General features: G+C 42.2%; 1 protein-coding gene across 5 annotated transcripts in view; it reads right to left on the reverse strand.

The window, feature by feature from the left end:
* Positions 1-23637, reverse strand: part of PITPNC1 (phosphatidylinositol transfer protein cytoplasmic 1) — a 256157-nt gene that overhangs the window by 6238 nt on the left and 226282 nt on the right. For all 5 annotated transcript variants that reach the window (XM_089901467.1, XM_022589206.2, XM_089901464.1 and 2 more), the window contains 2 exons: positions 14534-14689; positions 11667-11730 (listed from right to left, as the gene is read on the reverse strand). In XM_089901467.1, coding sequence (XP_089757593.1) covers positions 11667-11730; positions 14534-14689 — 220 coding nt within the window. The remainder of the gene's footprint in view (positions 1-11666; positions 11731-14533; positions 14690-23637) is intronic.

Genomic DNA, 23637 nt, shown 5'->3' on the forward strand with positions numbered 1-23637 from the left:
TTATTAAAATTTTCTGAAAGGAAAAAGTTCTTACAAAGGAAATAAAAAATTATGCCTGTGTTGATAGAATATGAAATTCAGAATATAGCAAGAACTGTACCTGTAAACTTACCACTTTAAAAAAATACTAAGACTATTAAACAAGCTCAGAAATAAGATTAAATTCTTTAAAAGGAGGTATTTCAAAACAAAATTGAGAAGCAGCGGCATAGCACAGGGAGATCAACTCGTGCTTTGTGACCACCTAGAGGGGTGGGATAGGGAGGGTGGGAGGGAGGGAGACGCAAGAGGGAAGAGATATGGGAACATATGTATATGTATAACTGATTCACTTTGTTATAAAGCAGAAACTAACACATCATTGTAAAGCAATTATACTCCAATAAATATGTTAAAAGAAGTATAGGAAAAATAAAAACAAATTGAGACTCAGAAAAATTTCAGTGAATTTCAGCAAAATCTCAGCAGTATGTTTCTGCTATAATAAATGATATCATCTTTGAAAAATCAGGTTTTCTATACAAGTGGCTGAATATAGTGCTCTACTCCACACATCCAGCAGGGGGCAGAAATCATCCAAAGTACAGAAGTTTGATTTTGCACTCCCGTTCAGAGTCTCTTAGAAGTTCTCTTCCTTGAAAGTATTGAACCTACTCAATTGAACAGGAGACTGTTATTTCCTTATTGCCCGTGGCCATGGATGTTCATTTTGCCTAATTTCAATCTAGTTTGTCTCTACTCAGGTCAATGATTTAAATTTACTGAGCACCCATGCAGTTTTTATTCGTGATGGACAGCAGCCCCTTGATTTCAACTTTTTCATTATGATAGAGAAGAAAAATATAGAAAAATAAATGACCCCCAATTTGATGGAATTCAAAGAATAAGGGAAATGGTAGTAAGCATTTAAAGATAACCACGTTGGGACTTCCCTGGTGGTCCAGTGGTTAAGACTTCGCCTTCCAATGCAGGGGGTGAGGGTTCCATCCCTGGCCGGGGAACTAAGATCCCACATGCCTCCAGGCCAAAAAACCAAAACATAAAACAGAAGCAATATTGTAACAAATTCAATAAGGTATAAGAACTTAGAATGAGGAAAGCACTGTTTAGTATCCTTTGGCTACCTGGCATCTTCCCCTTTCCTCTGGCTTCCTTTGTCTTGTGGTGCTTATATATAGTGAGTGGCTTTCAGAGAGCAGCTGAGAAGGAACAGGTGTCTAACGTTCCTAAAGAAAAGGTAACTGAAAGTGATAGAAATTCAAGGACAGTTTCCTTAATGAGCACTTCTAACTTTAGAACAGGGAGAGAGGAAGGGGGAAGTCCTATAGGAACTGGTCGGTGCCTACAGAGGAACACCTCCTGATCCAAAGAGCTTTCTGCAAATCCAATCACTGCATCCAAAATGGGGAGGAAGGCCATTTCAACCTCAAGGGCAGTCACATGCATCCAATAGCAGCGCATAGGTCTTACAGGGCACATTCCAAAGACATGCTCTCAAAAGTTCACTAGAAATTTCCAGAGTGCAACCAAAGGTCTTTGCATATCTAAAGCATTTACAACAATAGCCATCTGTCAATTTTCTGTAACTACACTGTCAATTTCTTAAATATCTAACGTGTATTATTGTGGGGCTAACAGACATGTGGGCTCAAGCTGGCACCCAAAGAGATCACAGCTCTGGCCAAAGGTACATTTAAATAACTTGGCGATTACATTTTTCTTTGTTATCTGTCACTCCTCTTCATTAGCACGAATGATTGAGATAGAACTATATTTAAGATGCTGGCATACACCGTACGGTCAGCTCTCAATCACCAATGTGCCATTAAATAACCTCAGGTTCTCTGATGCTTAAGTCCCGGGCTAGATCTAGCTCACCACACCTTCACTGCTCAGCCAGTATGTATGCATAGATGGCAGCCCCATCTGGACATGAACCTAAGTAAAAAGGAAGTGATTGGGTCAGATAGCCATAAAGAGCCCTAGAAAGCATTTCAAAGCAAATGTAAAGAAACCTAAAATACTAGATGAGCCCGAATGAATGACTTAAATGAATGAGTGTTAACTATGTCTTTAAAAGTTTCTGGCATTGATGGTCTAGCTTTCTTAGGACGTCCGTTTTTACCCCTCTGTTCTTTTGTGGTGCAGGCCACACAATGTTTCCACTCTACATGCTCTTGGTTTTATGACTGAAATAACCCCCGAGTCAAGCGGCATTAAAGAATGGAAATGTCTGGAAGCAAGAGGTAACACTGTCCAGTTAAGACCCAGCTCAGGTTCTTCACCAACAGCCTCTGGGCGACGACGCTTTTTTGTGGAAGTTTGAGAATTGATGCATTTGAAGTCTTTTCAAAGATCAGTTTATGTGTATGTTTGGTAAAGGGTGGGCAACATGTTTTAAAAATTCTACATACACTTGTTTGGGCCTGGCTCTCTATGTCATCCACAGTGGAGGAATGCTGATTGCAAACTTTTATGTTGGTTTGTTCATGCATGTTTTTCTCGTATTCCCGAACATCATCCATTGTCATATCTGAAAGAAGGTCAAGATGTTGGCAACTTCCGTTATTAAATCCAAACTTTCAATGGGGGAGACTTCAGGGGAAGATGGCAGCTTAGCAGAAGCCAAAGAGAGGAGTAAAAAGCAGGGAACTCACTAACTTTATGAAGAGTCAATCATAAAGTTAGGCAAACCAGCCAAAGGGGGAGTGAATACAAGGAAGTTAAGTCAAAATAGTCTTAGAACTGAAAAGAGTGGAAATTATTTAGGGGTGATTCTTGTAAAATGAGCTAGGTGGGTAGAAAGTATTAGCTCGTGGATAGGGCTGTAGCCTGAGATCTCCTAAAAGCATGGTTAGAAGATCCCTTTAAGGGACAGGGTCAGGTCTGTGTGGTCTAATACTTACCTTCCATATACCTTTCAAAATAGATTTGGAGATTCTTTACAACAATGCATTCAACAGAAAGAACACTTTCATTGCTATTGTAAGAGACATGACATAGAGGGTAGAGAAATGATGCTCACTGCTACCAGTGAGATTTGGTGCAATGCTCACACAGAGAGGTATTTTTGCACAGAATACATGGTGTCAGAGAGTACAGGTCTGCACTGAACTTCAAGTCTAGCATAATACCACAAAGATGGGTGGCAGTACTTCCACCCACACTGATCTCTAAATAAAATGGCACATGACATTATGATGTTTGGCCTGAGTCTTCACTTTTTCAGTATTTCAGAATGATAATTTGTTAATCCAGTGGTTCTCAACAGGGGACAGTTTTGTGACATTTTTGGTTGTCACAACTGGGGTGGAGGTGCTACTGGCATGTAGTGGGTAGAGGCCAGGGATGCTGTGGCACATCCTACAGTGCACAGTCCTCCCCGCCTCCCCAGCAAAGAATGATTTGGTCCAAAATGTCAGTGGTGCCAAGGTTGAGAAGCCTTGTCTAAATCCAACTGATAAAAAACTTCAACAAAGAGCCTGTTATCTTCAATAGGTGAAACATAAAAATAACAATGAGTCTCACATTAAATACTTCTGTTGCTTTATCCTCCACTCCCCACTCCACTCCTTGGTTATTTTACAACATTTTATTTGCAATTTCCCCAGATGGGCATTCTTCTGAGACTCTCACGGCAGAATTTAACTTCATGACTCTTTACGATGAATGGTACATGCACAACAATTGGTTAATCAAGCTACTGCCTTGGTCACTAGTTAGCTTGGTGGGGATGTAGAGCGGGTTATGTGCAGCTGGAATTTTTCCTTAAGTCGTTTCTGCATGATGTGGTCCGGTGTCTTTTTATATCAATCCATGTGTGTCATGTGAGAGTCTCTTCAATTCTAAAGGGTAGACTTGCCAGAAGTTTATGAATTAATTCAGTGTAGTCTTGCAGCCAAGATGGAGGGCAGCTCTAAATCCACACCTGGGCTATTTTATTTAGTTGATGGTCCCCCTCCACACCCCGAAACCGTTAATCAAAAATGCTGTCCATAAGCAATGTAAGTATCAAGAAAGCTAAGCAACAGTCTGGCCAAGCAAAGAGCATGCTTTTCTTTTAGAAAATCAAGGTAAATGGAAAGCAGTAAAGAGATGCTGCTTTGTGATTACAACAAATGCGTCTTAGTTAACAATAATAACATCCTTTCAATACAATCACTTTAATTTCAATGGCTGGTTATCAAAATTCTTAAACACAAATACACCTGGAATGAATACTTAGGTCATTTTAAGTTAAAAGTTTTAAAGAAATTTCTTCATACATATGTTCATTAGACACTTTATTTCCCCCCTCGCTGGCATGCCAGTAATTTTGAAAACAAAAACAAAGGCGGCTTCATTTCTTTGTTCTAGTGAATCTCAAAGGAAATCATTCTTTATTTTTAATTAGCTCAATGTTAAGAGAGGGGCTTAAACTGTGTGACTAAGGGCTTTCAAAGATATCTCAATTTTTATGGATGTGAAGAAAGATTTAATAACAAAGATACTCATTATTATCTTGTTCATAATAGTGAAAAATTGAAAACAACTCAGGGGCCTGATGGTATTATGCAGCGGTTAAAAATGATGCAGAAGGATATTTAACACTATAGAGAAATGTCCTTGGTATATTGTTAAATAAAAAATTGGAGGTAAAAGAAATCATTTTTTTTTACCAGAAAAGCATTATATACACTTAAAAAAGACTTTTGAAAGGGTACACTTCAAAATGTTAAAAGAGTGATTGTTTTGAGGAGTTGGAATTATAGGTAATTTTCATTTTCTCCTTTTTGTTTATCTATATTTTCTAAGTTTTCTATATCAAATATGCATTACTTCTGTAAGAAAGAAAAAGAGAACATTATTTTAAAATCGATTATTTGAGGTCATTAGAAGATGGATACCATCAATTTGCAAATAGGTAAGATATACTTTTCTAGAATTTTTGCCTATTCTAGAAACATGATTCCTTTTTTCTTAAAATGAAGAGTTAAGAAACCAAGTTGCAGAAAATTTCATCTAAAAGAAAAAAAAAATCTCTCAATTAGACCACATAAGAATGAACATTTCTAGGGAGTTCCCTTGTGGCCTAGTGGTTAGGATTCAGTGCTTTCACTGCCGTGGCCTGGGTTCAATCCCTGGTCAGGAAACAGATCCTGCAAGCTGAGCAGCATGGCCAAAAAACAAAAACAAAAAAACCCGAAGAACATTTCTAGTAGTTCTCTAAAAGCTGATGATAATTTGGTCCCAGCCAATGCTGAAGGAAAATATTGGGCTGGCCTGAAAGTTCATTTGGGTTTTTCCATAAGATGTTATGGAAAAACCCAAATGAACTTTTAGGCCAACCCAGTACTTTTGTCTAAATCCTGAACTATCCCCTCATACCATACACGCTTATGGAAATGATGTCAACATTTTCAATATTCCTCAATAATTTATGGAAAGCCTAATTAAGTGAAAATGTTCCTATTCAGGTTATCATCTGGTAGAATGCATTCCTATTCAGGTTATCTGGTAGAATGCATTCCTATTCAGGTTACCTGGTAGAACGCATTCCTATTCAGGTTATCTGGTAGAACGCATTATGTCTTGCTTCAGCAAAGTATATTACCTCAAAATCTACACATGAATCAATTTTTTAGTAAATTCAATTACACACACACAATGACAGATTACACTTTTGGAGATGATTCATCTTCATTACTGATTGATTTTCAATGATCAGAGTGACTTCTCACAGTTTAGGTTCAGATCTCTTGGCTCCCAGCAAACAAATGCTTATGTGTATCAGAGAAACTCAAAGGAATCGTATGTCAATTATTTTACAAATAAACTGATCAATAATCACCCCTTACTTTATAGATTTGAAAGGTCATAATTTACTTTTCTTAAGTAAAGTTTCTTAAATGAAGTGTTCTTAAATAACACTGGCCTAACTCCCTGATTTAAGAGACTATTGGAACTAGTACCAAATTTCTTCTGATAAGGAAGGCATGTCCTAGTATCTTTGACACTTGGCTATCCGAGTGTGACTGATAATCTGGGGGTATAAATGCCCTCTTCATCGCAAGATTTTCTGTCTTTGCCCTCTTGCAAGACCATTTCTGTCCTTCTCTTTCTCGCCCTCCTTCAGGTGAGGAGAGTAAGCAGACCCCAGACTTCTGTCCCAGCATGTAGAGGTCACACTGAATTGGCCTGGGTAGAACCCTTTTCTCTACCACCAGCTCAGCTTCGTCAAAGAAGCTCTGGATTCAGGGGATTCGTTAATTGAGAAGCTTCTTCAATTTCTTAAACCATGTACTAAGCAAAATATACCTCTGTATGAGTCTTGGTCTGCTTCAACTATTTTCTGCTTTGTTATAAAATGCGGATTTCACTTATTATTTACTCATTGAATCACTCAAGTAATGCATGAATTATTTTCCATAGAAATAATTCAAGTAGCACTGGATTACATAGAGAAAACAGAGTAATTCCTTTTAACTTCCCTTATCAATCCTGTTCCTTCTGGAGATAACTGCCAGATTTTTTCCTATGAATTCACGTGTATGTTACTATCACACACAGTCTCGCTTAATTTCACATTTATGGAAGCATACTATAGTATACTATACGATACATATTATTCTGGCTGAATTTTCCACTAATGGGAAAAACATATTTCCATACCAGTATGTAGAGAACTACCTTATTCTTTTTAACTGTTACACACAATATTCATGGTATGAGTCTACCATAGTTTACTTGACCATATTTCTGCTAATGGACATTTACATGGAGACTAGATTTTAGCTCTTATAAACAACACTACACTGAACAGCTTCGTATTTATATTCACGAACATGTGTATTCCTCAAGAATAAATATCTAGAAGTGGAATTACTGGGTCACAGGTTATTTGTACTTATCACTATCACTTTTTTTACAGAAACTGTTAGTGTGTTCTCCCACCTATCCAAAACTGGATTATTATCGCTCTTTAAAACTTTGGCTATCAGATGGGCAAATGTCATATCTTCTTGTTGTTCTCATTACGTTTCTTGTAATTAGTAGTGAGGTTATTGGTCATTTGCATTTCTTCTTCCATGGTTTACCTATTTATGTTCTTAACCTTTTTTTTTATTGAGTTGTTGGATTTTTGATTTATATACTGTAGATATTAGTCCTCTGTTGGCTACATATGTGGCAGATAGCTTCTGTTAGTCTTTCAACTTTGTTTCTGGTGGCAATTTTCTTTCAATCATTTTATTAAAGAAGGCAGGTTTATTTCACTGGAAGTGGAGGCAAGACTGTATATTTGAAAAGCCTTCAGGATAGAAGTCATTTGAACGTACAGAGAAACTGCAAATGACATGGAGCAAAATGTCTGCAAGCAGGGATTCTCCTTCATTGTATTGCACAGCTGCAGCAGCGACAATTTTAATAAAGCATCATATACCCTAATTCAGTGACCTGTCCAATGGCACATTATATTTTATTTCCTTCTACAAATGTTTTCTATTTCCAGGCTCCTCAGCCTACTGAAGTAATTTTTTTTTTTTTTCTCTAAGTCAAAATGGAAGTCTTAAACAAGTGGTTGGTCAGAGGAAGCTCCAGCAATCATGAATTAGGTTTGATACACCTTTGACTCCAGCAGAATGGTGGCCATGCTCTGGGAAGTGCTTTTTTTCTTTTTTAAAAACTCTTTAAAATGGTTATAAATTCAATAGATGCTTGTTATAAATAGTTTACTTTTTTGTAGTGAAAGTAGCCAATCCTCAAGGCTTGGTGCATACACTTTTCATGTAATTCAGACCACTAAGATCTAGAATTGTAATCTATAGTTGTGATTTTTCCCCCACAGTTCTTAATTTGGGGAGGTGGAGGAGGGCGCATCACAGATCCCTTTGAAAATGTGATGGAGAGCAATGGGTTCTCTCCCCGGAAAAATGAAGGTAAGCACACTCACATAAAATGTTGCATAAGGGCCACAGCACTCAAGTTCATGTTTCAGGAAACCTGAGGCCATTGGAAAATGCTGGCTTGGTGAACTCAGTCAGCTAATGCCAGTCCCTAAGCTGGCTTCTTTCTCCACCTTGAGCTTGCTTCTCTCGTTGTTAGGCTGCTCTAAGGACTCCAGAATGATTTCTATGTCACTTTCATGAGGGAGTTTCATCTATACTAGCCAGAGCTACCACCTCTACTTTTTTAGAAGGGTCAGGATTCACGAGGTTCCACTCAATCACAACCTCCCTTGGGAAACCCTCTGTGCTCCTCTCTCAAAATTCTGTCAGATTTGTGAAGCAACGCCATGCTTTGGTGAAGCAGGGCTGCCTATTTTTATCCCTCCGCTTTCACCCCACCTTCGGAAACGTGCAGTTGTTTCTTCTGATCACGCAGGAGACACCCAAGGCTCATGGATAAAGACCAAGCAAGGCTTTGAAAGACAAACCCAATTCCTCCAGCAGTGGAAATGGTTATATTTTACAATGTACAAGAGCAGAATCAAATCTGTTTTGGGAAATAGTTATGTGACAGTCAAATGCTGAAATTCAGAAAAGATACAAAATTAATCCTTGGGCAAGAAATGATCACCATCATCTACAGTGTCTTTTTTTTTTACTCTTAATTAAGCATTGGAGGTGGTGAGTCTAATCAGGGAGAAAGAGATCATCCAGGGCTGCCAGTGCATAAGGGTGTCCAGTTTGGGCACTGTAGGAACACACAGCCCAGGAGGTCAATGGAGCTAAAATTCAGCCCTAAACTGACAGCACCTGCTGAAACTGCCCAGAAGGGGCGCCTTTTTCCTAATGCTTACAAGGCATCAGAGTTTAGCAGTTGGCCCTGAAGGCATCTACCACTCTCTAGTATAATTAAACTTGGATTGAATTAATTAAACTGTCCCTTCAATCTAATCTGATTTAAAGTCATTCTTAAAATTTTAGTGAGCATCGGATTCATCTGGAGGGCTTGTTAAAACACAGATTGCTGGGCTGTACCCCTTGAGTATCTGATTCAGCAGGTTGGGGTGGGGTCTGAGAATCTGAACTTGTAACAAGTACCCCAAGGACGCTGATGTGGCAGGCCCACTTGCAGAATAAGTGCCATAAGCTATAGGAAAGGATTTCTTTACTTTGAACCTTTTCCATGTTTACTATGAGAGCCTCACTGAGCCTGTAGAGACCAAAGAAAAATAAGCAACTTCAGGTACCCAAAACTGAAGGTCTGTTCTGGTGGGCGGTGACACAGCCATTTACCTGAAAGGCCCGCAATCTGCAGCATTACCTTGAATAAGGGGCTGTGAGCAGGGCTATTTTCATTTATTTGACTGAGTGTCTGCATCTGTGTAATGAAGGAGCTACTGTTTTCCTGGCAAGCAGCTCAGCTGGGGGCAATGATGCCAGTAATTTAAATGAAATTGATGCGGTGGGTCTCAGGCCCCTTGCTGAGTGAAAAGGCTGCTTGTTTTGGTTGGGGCTAGGATTGTATATATAATGGGTGGATGCCTTCTCTGGGGAGTACAAGGTGCCCTGACCATCTATATCTGCTAAACCACATGCTTTTTTCCTGCACTCAGATACAGAAAGGGCTTTTTGTCAGTAGACTCTCTGAGTTAATTCCTGTCTCCACCTCACCCATCTTAAGTAGATGTTCTCATCTTAAAGGTCTTCCTTTGATGCATTATTCTAACTTTGGGCCCCTGTAATAGTCTGAGTTTTGTTTTGTTTTGTTTTGGACTAAAAGTCTTTTAAGTCTCTTCGTTGCTTCAGGCTCAGGTGAGATGGAAAAGAATCGGCCCCCATCCTCTGCACTCCAGCCATTCCCTTACTAGACTCCCGCCCACATTTTCTTTTTCTATATCTTGCCTCTACTCAAATTCTCTTTTCTGATCAACAGGCTTGCAGTGTTTTGTCCTCTTCATCAGGGCACGGCTACCCTTTTTTTTTTTTTTTTTTTTTTTGCGGTATGTGGGCCTCTCCCGTTGCGCAGCACAGGCTCCGGACGCGCAGGCCCAGCAGCCATGGCTCACAGGCCCAGCCGCTCCACGGCATCCTCCCGGACCGGGGCACGAACCCGTGTCCCCTGCATCAGCAGGCGGACTCTCAACCCCTGCGCCACCAGGGAAGCCCACGGCTACCCTTTTTGATGCTGCCTTTTCCGAAAAGTCCTCTAAGGCATCCTGGCACTCAAGAGAAATCTACTGAAGTGCCCTGTCTCTTGGTCTTCAGTGTGGCAGAGTTTTGGCCCTTCAGGCCTCCGTTCACTTGCCAAACTTCTCACCAGTTTTGAGCCTCTTATTTGAACAACCTTTTGAAATTCCCTTAGTGTCGGTGGCAAGGATGCCAGGAGCGTGGAGGAGTGCAAGTTGGGGGAGACCAGCAGTTCTTAACGTTTGGGGTGTCTGTACTCCCCTTAAGAATCTGAGAAAAGTTCTCCAGAAAAAAAACAACCAGAAAGATTTGTTTAATGATCTGGGGAAGTAATCACAGGAGACTCTCCCTCCCTCTGTCTCTCAATAGACAACCACAGATATGTGTTCAGGAGGCGTGACAGTATGGCTGCCTGTGAGCAGCGTCCTTGGGGTATGGGATAAGAGAAGGCAAATGATGATCTTTCCAAAGAGTCTCTTCCAGAGGTCTGCATTTGAGCAAACCCAGGAAGACGCAAAGATGCATTTGCTTTTCAGAAGACGTGGATCTGGGAAAACTGTGCAAAAAAAGAAAAAAAAAAAGCACTCCCATAGCCTACAGAACCCCGTCTTTTGAAATGTGGTCAGAAACAGCTAACAACATTAATAACAATCACTGTCTTTGCCCATTCAGTCCAATGTAACTTTTCACTTCAAATTTGATACCTTCTGCTAAGAGGAGGGAAGGGATTGGTGGAACAATGACAGAAAGGCACCAAAATGCAATCTACGTTACACTGAGAACAAATTCAATGTGACTTAGGAAAAGGCCAAGGAGAAGGGCATTTCATTAGGCAATCAGATATGACCCAAGTCACATTTGTTTCTTTTTATAGTTTGTTTCTTTTTATACTCAAGGACACTAGCCTCCGATGACCGATTCTGGGAATGTCAAGGATTCATGTGGACAAAATGATAGCACTGGGGATATGGGAAGGGTCCTCCATCCATCATGGGATGAAACAAACCTTGTTTCTTTCCATTTACTGGAAATATACAGAACTTGTTTAATTCTTCCCAAAGCATTTTTTAAAAAGCCAGAACAATAGTCTCAGTTAGAAATAAGGGGGTACCAATGCCTTTGTCCTTGAATTCTTACAGAGTCCTTATGTTTTTGGTGAGGGAGTGTTTCCAATAGTCTCTAAATCCAAGGACTGCTTTCACTTGATATGATGCTTCACACGGCACTGATCTTGAAGTTTGGGATAAATTAGGATGGGTTTGAAGCCCATCCAACAGAGAATTATGGAGCCCTGCATTATCAAGTATGTAAGCATCAAACATACTGAGGTCCTACTTAGTCAATAATTAAGTGTTGTGGTTATTTTAGACCAAGCTTCTATCACTACATTCTTCTTCATTATGTCCCATGGACAGTGCTGTTTCCAATACAGGAAGCAATAGCCCTGCCTTTGTTGTTGTCTTTCTAGGTAGCAGTTTAAGCCAGGTGGACTGGAAGCCCAAGCCAACATGTTATGAAGTTGTTCTACGAGTCATTTTGGGGAAGTTGACTTACCATACCACTCATCAACCCATGCAAAAGCCTGTCTATGTCCAATCAGAAGAATATCTCGGACCACCTAAAAAAGCAAAAGAAGGATGTTTGACAGAATACGAGGTTTGATTAAAACTATCTGGAAAAGGGATGGTTCCCAATTCTTGGAATCCTGGCAATTACAAATTTCTCCATCCCTCTGGCCATATGTGATGACAATTAGGGGCTGACATACTTACTCTCAGCCCTTTCCATGGTGTCCATACACTTGCTGTAAATTAATCTCTTTATCTTATTTGAAAGTTGGGCTGGAGGTTGTTCACACTAATGACAACGACTTGGCAGTCACACAGCAGTGACTGGAATGAATCTTTAGGACTGATCACCTTAAGATTTTTCTCTTCATTTATCTTTACCTAAAACAGGTTCTACTTTTCTTTTGCGGAAGGGTGCGTCTCACTGGTGCCAGGAGGTCATAAATGTTGGAAATCAAGAACATTTGTCTGGGTAGCAAGTCACTTCTAAGCCAAAAGCACTTAAAACTCTCTCTTTTCTAATGAAGTATCCTAAATATTGCTTAATTTAAAAAAAAATAATTGAAGGTGTGGGATTCAAGAGAAGTAAATATCTTTCTAGGCTTGATTTTCATGTAATAAAAGCGGGGGGGGGGAGCAGTTTAGTCAACTATTCTTGAAAGAGATGAAATAAGAGACCTGAACCACAGTAGAATGTAATGGGAATAATGAACTTAACTGGAGACAAAAGGAATGAAATTGTTTCTTATGGTGACATATAACGGCCATAGAAGACTAAGAAAAATCATTCTAGAGGGTTTGTGTGTTATATACCATTTATGTGCTTTTATTTCATGGTATTCTTTTTCTATCTTCTGTAAATATGCCTTTTTACATTTCTTAGATACTCAAAGCTCTCCCTCCAACATTCCTTTCTTCCTGCCAAACAAATCTAGCAATTGTCAAAAACCTCTTGCAGAAGGTTCAAGCATGTTTCAATAAATGAAGGATTTTAATTCAGTGAATTTGCAGGAACAAGGGAAGCTTTCATAATGAAGTGTTTATTACTCCAGGCCTCTGGATATCTAGTGAGGCTTTTGTAATTCGGAAGGAGGAAACATGTAATGAAAATAAGAAACAACATGAAGCCATACACACTTGAGTGCTGAGTGTGTCAAATTCATGGAAATCAAAAGAACTGCATTGAGGCATCAGTAAATACACCCTATTGCATTAAGCACAACACAGCTGTCTACTGGAAACAAGAATTCAATAATGTGCTAATGGCTCGCTTTCGAACATTTTTTCCCCTTAACTGTGAATAGATTCTTCAAACACAAAGGTGTTCAGAGAAAGGCATCCCTGGCACTTAAAACCCATGCAAATGCTAGCCTCAGATACTCATTAGTGACTCATGTGCCACAGCAGGTGTGTTTTGGGGGTGTTGATAACACTTCATTATATTTGGAAATGGGCAATGGGAATGCCTATTACTAGAGCGTAATTCTTGCAAGTATTTTAAAGAAATGGATTCTCAAAACTAGAAAAGAAACGCAGTGAGCCCTGTGGCAATCTAAATATGCTTTGTGAGAAGAGGAGATAATAAAACATACTATGGCAGTGGCCCTGATAAGAGATCATTTGGGGTTTAAAAAAAAAGGTGGGATGTTGTAGGAAGTCAAGAATATATAGCTGGAGCTCGACCCAGAGCTGAGCCTGGAAAATATTTACTCTGAGAGCCCGGACTGTCTTCCTGCTTAATACCTGGGACACAGCAGGGAAACAAGAGGTTCCAGAACTTGATTTCTCTGTGTGCCACTTGGCCCCCACCCCGGGCTGGGCAGAATGGATTCTGGAGCTCAGCAGATCAGTACACTTCTCTGCTTCAAATTTGCTCCAGGGTCTGATATTATCAGGGGCCCAAGTTCAATCTCTTTCTTGGACCCAAATTCAAGATTTACACATTTTATTGTCAACTGCCCCCCCACAAGATCAGTAGATAAATCCATCTAAGTAAAAAAAAGCTCAGTGCATTAAGGTTAAATTCCAGTGCCCCCAAAAGAATTTCAGAAAGCTATTCTTTATCAGTTTTTAAGTGGAAAAATAAACAGATATCCAGCCTATCTGGAATGTAGAGACAACTTGGATAGTATTTATTTTCATGAAAATAGGAGTTACAAAGGGCAATGCTCAACATTGTATTTCCCATTAATTTCCATAAGGATAAGAGTTATGTTAGAAGCCCCTAACAAACTTAAATCATCACCCCAAATGGGTTCCTGCTACAACATTAACATGTTTAGTCAAAGTAGGCATACAATTGAAATCTGTGTTTTGAGGTTGTTAATAATTCTTTGGTAGCAGAATTATTAAAAGGGCAGAAATGCTGAGGTACACCATCTAATGGGACCACTGGGATTTCCTGTTCTGTCTCTTGGGGCAACTTCTACCTCAGGTGTCTACATTTGTAGGATCTTTTGAGTGAGATCTATCCTTGGGGGGACTCTGCACATACAGATAAACCCTGTGCTTCTGTCTGAACCTGAGTACCCAAGGACCAAGTACAAGTACCTCTCTCTGGAACTAGATTAGCCTGATGCCAAAGAGAGAAGTATATTTTGAAAGCCCAACTTCCTGAACATACTCACCCAATAGACATGGAGGTCACAGAATGAGAGATAAAGTGTAAGATATCTATTAGTGGAAGAAAATTAAACAGTAGACAAAATGCATTTTCATGAAAACAGGGTTTTCTAGATGCAGGTACCTCGTGTTGGCTCAGCGCTTATACATCTGTTGGGCATTGGGCACTCCAGCTCACAACAAAGACAATTTCTTTGTCCATAGCCCAGGAACTGCTGTCCATTTACTTACCTTGTGTACAAATTGTTCCACTCTGGTCTGAAGCCCCCAGACCTCGAACTTCACGGTCACCAGCTTGTAGGAACACATGATGGGCTGATGACTATCTCTCCAGCCTTCCCTTAACTGGCCCCGTCCTGTCTTCTCTGACTTGAAGTGTTTAGGATCCTGGAGAAAAAGAAAAAATCAAAGAAATGATAACTTAAAAGTTCAACCATCTTTTTACACGAAATAAGTGAATAAGGGAAGCCAAGCGAAAGAAACCAGTCACCCAAAGACACAGTGTCTAATTCCATGTATGTAAAATATCCAGAATAGGCAAATGTATGGAAAACGTAGATTAGTGGCCTAAGGCCAGGGGAGGGAGATAGTATGGGGATCACTGCTATGGGAACGAAGTTATTTCTGAGGTGATGAAAATTCTCTAAAATTAGATTTAAGGTGATGGCTCACAATTCTGTAAATATGCTAAAAACCATTAAGCTGAACACTTTAAATGGATGAACTTTATGGTATGTAAATTAGATGCCAATAAAGCTATGAAAATACATAAATGAAATATAAAAAATGCTATCTACTACCTCAGTAGGGTTTTTCAGGGTGTGCACTGGCTCTGGGTTTGCTGATATTCTTTTTTTTTTTGGCCATATCATGCTGCTTGCAGGATCCTACTTTCCTGACCAGGGATTGAACCCGTGCCCTCGGCAGTGAAATTGTGGAGTCCTAACCACTGGACTACCAGGGAGTTCCCTGCTGATATTCTTGCATAAAGTAATACTATAATAATCATTATCCTGGGGCTTCCCTGGTGGCGCAGTGGTTAAGAATCCGCCTGCCGATGCAGGGGACACGGGTTCGAGCCCTGGTCCGGGAAGATCCCACGTGCCGCGGAGCAACTAAGCCCGTGCGCCACAACTACTGAGCCTGCGCTCTAGATCCCACGAGCCACAACTACTGAGCCCGCATGCCACAACTACTGAAGCCCACGTGCCTAGAGCCCGTGCTCCGCGACAAGAGAAGCCACTACAATGAGAAGCCCGCTCACTGCAATGAAGAGTAGCCCCACTCGCCGCAACTAGAGAAAGCCCACGCGCAGCAACAAAGATCCAATGCAGCCAAAAAAAAAAAAAAATCATTATCTTAACTGTGTTTACTGAATGCACCCTGTGGGCAGGCACAGAACCAGGTATTACATTATGCTTCCCCTCAACCAGATTTCTTTGCCCTGGGGGTTGTGGGAGGGCACCAGGTGCATGTGTGGTCTGAAAGGTATGGCCTGTGTGTGATTGCAGGGCACTTCCCTCCACTCAGAGAATGGACTCAACTCTACTTGGATGATCTCTGTTCCCTGACTTTCCTCCAGGGTCCTTCCTTACTTGTATCAGTGGCAGGAAGATGGTGGGTCTGGGGGTAGACAGGGACCAGGGTGGGACACATATATAATTAATGGAATACAGAATTGACAAAAGGGATTCTGGAAGGGAGTAAGGAAAGAAGGATGCATAATAACTACCCCAAGGAAATAAGTAATTCTGGGGAGGGAGGGACTTGAGTGTGGGCAGCATTTTTGAATCTTTAGTACCAACTTTGCCAAGCTATATTTTTATCACCTGGACCAACCCAGAAACTGCTACTGAAATTATGTGCATAGGCCTAGAAAGATTATGATAATAACATGATATATGAAAAAGGCATAAGCACAGAGTTTGGCCCATAGCAAGTGCCCAACTGATGTTGGCCATTCTTGTACTTCCCAAGGCAGTCAATGAAGCCTCTGATGCTCAGCCCTACAGTCCAGGGCAGAGATAGCAATGCCTTTCCAAAGCACCCTGGAATTGCTGGTAAAAGATGTGATGTTTAAGACCATGGGACTAATTCCTGCCTGACCTGTATTCCTACACCACAAAATGTGCAGTGGTTAAGAATCCACCTGCCAATGCAGGGGACACAGGTTTGAGCCCTGGTCCAGGAAGACCCCACATGCTGCGGAGCAACTAGGCCTGTGCGCCACAACTACTGAGGCTGCGCTCTTGAGTCTACAAGCCACAACTACTGAAGCCCGCGTGGCACAACTACTGAAGCCTGCACACCTAGAGCCTGTGCTCCACAATGAGAGAAGCCACCGCAATGAGAAGCCCGCGCACTGCAGCAAAGAGTAGCCCCCGCTCGCCACAACTAGAGAAAGCCCACGCGCAGCAACGAAGACCAAACAGAGCCAAAAAAATAAAAAAAAAGAACAAAGAGAGAAGGCCAGTAAATGAAGAGATATATCACCAGGGAGACTATGGGAGATAATCTCCAAAGATGGCCCCCATCAATTCCCTCCCTCATTATGCTTGTAAGAGGTGGAGGCTACTTCCCCTCCCCATGAATCTATACTGCTCTGTGACTTGCTTTGACCAAAAGAATGTGGCAGAAGAGACACTGTGTCAGTTCAGGTCTTTAAGAGAAGCTGGAAACGGGAAGTCTGCCACAATGTAAAAAATCTCAATGTAAAAAATCTAGCTTGATCACCCTGAGACCACCATGCTGTGAGGAAGCCCAAGCCTGCCATGTGGAGGGCCATGTGGAGAGATGCTCGCTCATTCCAGCTGAGAAGCCAGTACATGAGCGAAAGAGCCGTCTTTGATATTTCAGTCCAAGCATATACCACGAGGAACAGAAGATCCTGCCCAGCTAAGCCCAATCGAGATGGCAGAATTGTGAGAACTAATACATTGTTGTTTTAAGCCACTAAATTCTTGGATGAATTGTTACTCAGCAAGAGATAACAAAACAGGAGCATCAAATGGATTCCAAAACAGATGCAATAACTGGATCTCCAAAGATGAAGAGAAGGAATGCTGCTTTCTTTTTTCCCAGAGCTCACCGAAAGTTCATACAATTAGCTACACCCTTGAAAACTATACACAAGGAAATGTACGGCTGCCAAGCAGTTCCTGAAACTTAAAATACAAGAGCTGGAGTTAAACAGGGGAAGCTGGTTTCTTTTCCCACCTGCCCTTTGACTTTCCCGCAAGAGGCAAGTGACGAGTATGATTATCAGCACATAGACAACTATCTTGAGGCTCAAAAGACACGACCCCCACGCTGTGGCCGACCAGAATACACACAGGCAAACCCTCGTGAACCTGAGTGGAGGTTATCCTACTCTGGTTAGCAACTGGGTAAATAAAGGACAGTTGCAGTGCCAGCGAGCAGTTGAAAGCAAGAGGGCAAAGTTCCTGGCAACCCAGACATTTAAGAGACAAAGGACCCAGTCAACAAAGGAAGTGTGGCCGTGGCCTGAGCTGCTTTCACTTGTCTCAGGTCCTGTGCACTGGGCCTGAGAGAAGCCTGAAGATGGAGGCCCCTGGGTCAGCTGGCTGCACCCCACGCTCCCCTCCCCAACGTGAGTCCCCGATTCATGGACTAGCCTCGGCTTGTTCCTTCAGCCAGCCACTGTGGATCTTGACATGATACCTATCCTAGAATCTTCGTGTAGATTCCACACATCTCAAGAATAACGTTAAGACTCTGTAATATTAAACGTGGAACACCGGCAGATTGCATTTCCAAAGCAATTAAGAGTTGTGGGGCCTCACAGCAAACTTCACTTCTGAATAAGACCTGCCTGAAAAGTACTGCCTGCAAAGTGAAAACTATGCAGACACTTAAATTCACATGTGGCTCCCGATCGAACCACAAAATTATAAAATGATATCAGGCATTCGTGAAACAGAGCTTTGGGAAAAGGCTAGATGGGTATGAGAAGTGTGCTGTATTTTCAAGATGCGGAATGGGATTTTTAAACTGGAAGTGGTAATTTGACTTCATACCCTCGGTTTTATGGATAAGGATACTGAGGCCTGAGAAAATGAAATGTTTTGTCCCCAAACCACGGGCACTTGGTAACAGAGCTGGGACAAGAATCCCCGCCTCCCCTAATTCTAGCCCAATGTTCTTTCCAGTACATTTACTTTGAATATTAAACAGCGAAAGGGTGTTTTTGTTATAGCCAGATGCCAAAGAAGCAATTAACAATTGGGCTTTTTATGGCAACAGTGTGTTGATTTTTTGCGAGTCTGGTGTCATATCCACAGCTGCTGATTTCATCTAGTAAATCTCATACATGGCCTATAATTAGGGATTCACTTTCAGAGAGCTGGAGGAAAGTACGGGAGAGGGATTTACCAAAGGACTCCTTTAATCAAAACTCAAGATCAGAAACGAACATCCAGCTGAATACCTTTGAATGACAATGAGCAAAATAAATAGATAAACTAATACAATTTAAGAAATCAAACCACTGGGTCTTATCTGAAGTATTCTGGTCACTGCAAACTTTCTGCCTTTTCCCCTCCCCCTCTATTTCTCCTCCCCACCTTCCCCCCAAATACTCATTCTTCTGGAAATTATTATCTTCAACTCTCATTCTCTCACTTGAGTTTGTGAACATAAATATCTAAATTGCCCCATTCATACAGCAGTCGATCTTTCTTACAACTTTTATTTTTTATTTTTCTAGTTTGTATTTCTTTCTATAGCTGCTATAGTATTTTTTTATTTTTAATAAATTTATTTATTTATTTTTGGCTACATTGGGTCTTTGTTGCTGCGTGCGGGCTTTCTCTAGTTGCGGTGAGCGGGGGCTACTCTTTGTTGCGGTGCGCAGTCTTCTCATTGCAGTGGTTTCTCTTGCTGCAGAGCACGGGCTCTAGGCGCGCGGGCTTCAGTAGTTGTGGCACACAGGCTCAGTAGCCGCGGCTCGAGGGCTCTAGAGCGCAGGCTTCAGTAGTTGTGGCACACGGGCTTAGTTGCTCCGCAGCACGTGGAATCTTCCCGGACCAGGGCTCGAACCTGTGTGCCCTGCATTGGCAGGCGGATTCTTAACCACTGAGCCACCAGGGAAGCCCTGGCCTATTTTAAAAGGACATAAAATTTGACTTTAGTGTGACTGAGAGATTGTGCATCTCCAAACTCTTGCTGGATCCCAACCCGGTGCAATCAGAAAACACAGTGAAAGTTCTCTGTAGTGGGTTGGTGACCCCCCCACACCAAAAGATATGTCCAAGTCCTCATCCCTAGTACCTATGAATGAGATCTTCTTTGGGAAAAAAGGTCTTTGCAGATGTAATGAAACTAAGGCTCTGGAGACGAGCTCATCCTAGATTAAGAGGGTGGGCCCTAAATCCAATAACAAGTGTCCTGATAAGGGACAGAAAAGAAGACACAGAAAGGAGGCCATGTGAAGTTGGAGGCAGAGGTTGGAGATATGCAGCTACAAACCACAGAACTCCTGGAGCTGCCAGAAGCCAGAAGAGGCAAGAAAGGATTCTTTCCTAGAGCCTCACCGTCACTAAGAACTTCTGTCCTCCAGAACTGTGAAAGAAACCTCTGGGGGTGAGGAGTATGGTTAAATCCCCAATGCTTCTGATCAAATCAGTCTTGGGTGGGCTCTGTGCATCCAGGATTTCAAAAGCTCCCCAGGTGATCCAAACATACAGCCAAGGTTTAACCACTACCATAAGGTGCAAATGTCATCTCTGTGCTCCACACGAGGAGCCTGAAGCTCAGAGGTGATTGCTGACTTACCCACAGTTCTCCAGGCCTCAAGCTCAGGTCAACCTGACTCCCAGACCTGGGCTCCCTGGCTCCTAGACCATGTGGATTCTCATCTGAAATTCTGGCACAATCTGTCAGAGGGGGCTTCAGTCTCCTCATCTGCAGGTGGTGTTAACACTAACTCCCTTGTGGGACTGTTGCAAGGCTTACATCGGATAATGTCGGTGAAGTCCCCAGCCCAACACCCACTAGATGATGCATGATATACGGGAGATATCCCAGGGCTTTAAGAAGCACATGACACTGAAACATCCTCAAGAGATTTCGATTTCCTCAAATCTCACTTAGCTCCTCAGAAGAAAGGCAGCAGGAATATCTTAAGTGCTGTAGGATTATTTTTACTTTATTGTTATCCTGTGGTTGAGTGTATAGAAAAATAAGTGCCAAAAAATATGGCTGCCCACCATAATGCTGGAGTTCTTGTGTCAGCGAGAGGCAGGGTGGGCATTTCCATTTTCTGGAAGCTGCTACCTGTCAGTGTCCATTCAGTATGGGGGTGGAAGAAATCCCAAGAAAAGGGTTTTTGCTTATTGGACTCTCATGACTAGGCTCTGGGCCAAGGACAAATGATAGTCTTCAATCTTAGAATCAATTCCTTTCCCTCTTTCTCTTATGTTTCAGGAACACTGTTCCAAGTTGACAAAGCAGAGAGCAAAGCAGATTGCCCTACTGTAGGCTGCTCCCTTAAAGGAAGGGATTTTACTGATTTCACCAAGGTTCTGGAACCACATAGGGGCACACAAAGGAGCTGGTCCATCCAAGCTGGGAGCTTCCCTGGCAGGTGGACACACTGGGCAGCTATCTCCCCATGTCAGGATGGGCCAGCCTTGAAGCCTGACAACTTCGAGCATCTCAGGCGTTATATAAAATCTTTCCTCCTGAAGAGTTGAAAACAACACAGAGATAAATGCCATCCTTTCCTTCCAGTAATCCTCCAAGCTAGGGTGGAGCTTGTTTCCCTAACGGGGAGCCTAGCTGTATAAGTTTGCTAGAGCTATCATAACAAAGTACCACCCACTTAACAGCCACTTTGTGTTAACAAAATTTATTGTCTCACGGTTCTGGAGGCTAGAAGTCTCAGATCAAGGTGTCAGTAGAGCAGGTTCCTTCTGGGGCTTGTAAAGGAGAATCTGTTCCATGTCTCTTTGCTAATTCTGGTGGTTTGGTTTGCTGGGAATTCTGGTGTTCCTTGACTTGTAGATGTACACCCCGGTCACATGGCGTCCTCCCCGTGTGTCTTCACATCGTCTTCCTTCTGTGCATGTCTGTCTCTGTCTCTAAATTTCCCCCTTTTGTAAGGACACAGTCATATTGGATTAGAGTGCACTGAACCTCATTTTCATTTGATTACCTCCGTAAAGACCGTATTTCCAAGTAAGGTCACACTCTCTGGTACTGGGGGTCAGGACTTCAACATATCTTTTTGTGGGGAACCAGGCCAACCTCTAACACCAAGTCAGAGAGGTTTTCACAAGGGAAGTCTTCTAGATTACCCTGTAACTCTTCCACAGCTTGTTCACCTACTCGGTCAATGCTCTTGCCTTGAGGGCTCTGCCCAGCAGCTGGCTAGCTGGGAACGCACCAGGCTGCAAGTTCCTCCAGCTGGGGGGCTTCTAAATTCACCCCCAGTGAGAGCTCTGGCTCTGGATCCTATCGGTGCTCCCCAGGCTTGGCAGATGGCAACTTGGACCCTTGTCATTAAAGCCCATCTTTATGGAGGGAGCCACGCTGGTGCCAGGGCTTCTCCCCGGGGCCAGATGGACCTCGTTGGTCACACTTCCTTCCGTGCGGGCACATCTTCTTTAGAAGGCTTCCTCTTTCCTCTCCCCGGGGTCAGTCACACCTTCAAATTTCATCCATCTCGCACTTGGACAAAGCAGAACAAAGGTGACGCTAAGGGCTTTGATTAGTGCAGCCCATGTGAAACTGTGTCCCTGGGTTTGTCAGGATCAGTCTCACACCCGGGAGGTGCCAGGAGAAACCCGCAGGAGATCTCAACCTGGCTGGAGCGCAGCTTGCATCTCAGAGGCAATATTATTAGCCAATGTTCACTGAAATATAAAGTCTCCGTGATTAATTACCCTTTCAATTTGAACCACAAAGGACTATAGCCAACAGGGGCGTGCCCTGTTAACTGAAATTAGAAGTCTTTGATAAATGTTAAATGAAAAAGGGCTAAGCAGTAACTGGCTAGGAATTGCGATATTATGTAACCATAATGCTCAGCCCTCAAATAGAGATGAACTAACCAATCTGAAAAATATCAGATTTTTTCCTGCATTCAGAAACTTTTCCTGATGACTCCAAGGTGGTATTATTCTCATTCCCCTTCAATGAATGGCCGTTTCAACCAGCTAAAATTTAGCCGCAAATTTGGACCAACATTTCTTAAACCTGAATCCTAAAAGAGATACGCATAAAAATTAAAGCGCTTTCAAAGAAGCTAGTCCCAACAGACCACATATTAAAGGATCCCATTCATATGAAGCATCTAGAACAGGGAAATCTACAGATAGGAAGATTAGTGATTGCCTAGGGCTGGGGTGGGATTGAGGATAAAAGAATAGGGGGTATGATAGCTAAAGCATACAGGGTCTCTGGGACTTCCCTGGTGGCGCAGAGGTTAAGAATCCGCCTGCCAATGCAGGGGACACGGGTTTGAGCCCTGGTCCGGGAAGATCCCACATGCCTGCGGAGCAACTAAGCCAGTGCGCCAAAACTACTGAGCCTGCGCTCTAGAGCCCATGAGCCACAACTACTGAGCCCGCTCACCTAGTGCCTGTGCTCCGCAACAAGAGAAGCCACTGCAATGAGAAGCCCACGCACTGCAACCCTGCTCTCAGCAACTAGAGAAAGCCCGCGCGCAGCAACGGAGACCCAACACAGCCAAAAATAAATAAATAAATAAAAATAAAATTCATACAGGGTTTCTTTCCTGGGTTGATGAACATGTTTTAAATTTGACTGTGGTGATGGTTACCCACATCTGTGAAAGTACTAAAATCCACTGAATTCTATACTTTAAGTGGGTGAACTGTATGATATGCGAGCTAGGTCTCATAAAGGTGTTAAAAAAAAAAAAGCCAACAGCACTAAGGAGCTTTCATCACAGGGCACTTGAGAACTGGCCAAAAACTTTACTTAAAAGGTCACCTGCTATGCATCAGCTTAAAAAAAAAAAAAATCCCAAATGCAAATTGTAGCCAGAAGCAGCCAATTCTTGCTTTGTTAGCAGTTAATACCTAAAGTGCTATTTTTAAAGCATTTGCTCTTGGCACTAGCGTGTACTGCAAACACCGAGTGATCTGTTAGTCCTCTGCAAAGCAACTCTTAAAGGAGCTTGACTCAGAAGGTGTGTCTGACATGTAGAAAGGCAGAGAAAAAGGTGGCTGGGCGGGGGGAGTGTTTTGGTGGGTGTTCTGAGCCCTTCTCGGTTCTAATTCAGGGCCGGGAGAACTCAAAACTCTCTACCTGAAGAAGAGGAAGATTAAAATGGAAAATTTGAGTACAAA

Source organism: Delphinapterus leucas, chromosome 19 (assembly GCF_059928025.1).
Source record: "Delphinapterus leucas isolate spDelLeu-1000000601 "Yukka" chromosome 19, BTC_Dleu_Yukka2, whole genome shotgun sequence".
NCBI classification, from domain to species: Eukaryota; Metazoa; Chordata; class Mammalia; order Artiodactyla; family Monodontidae; genus Delphinapterus; species Delphinapterus leucas.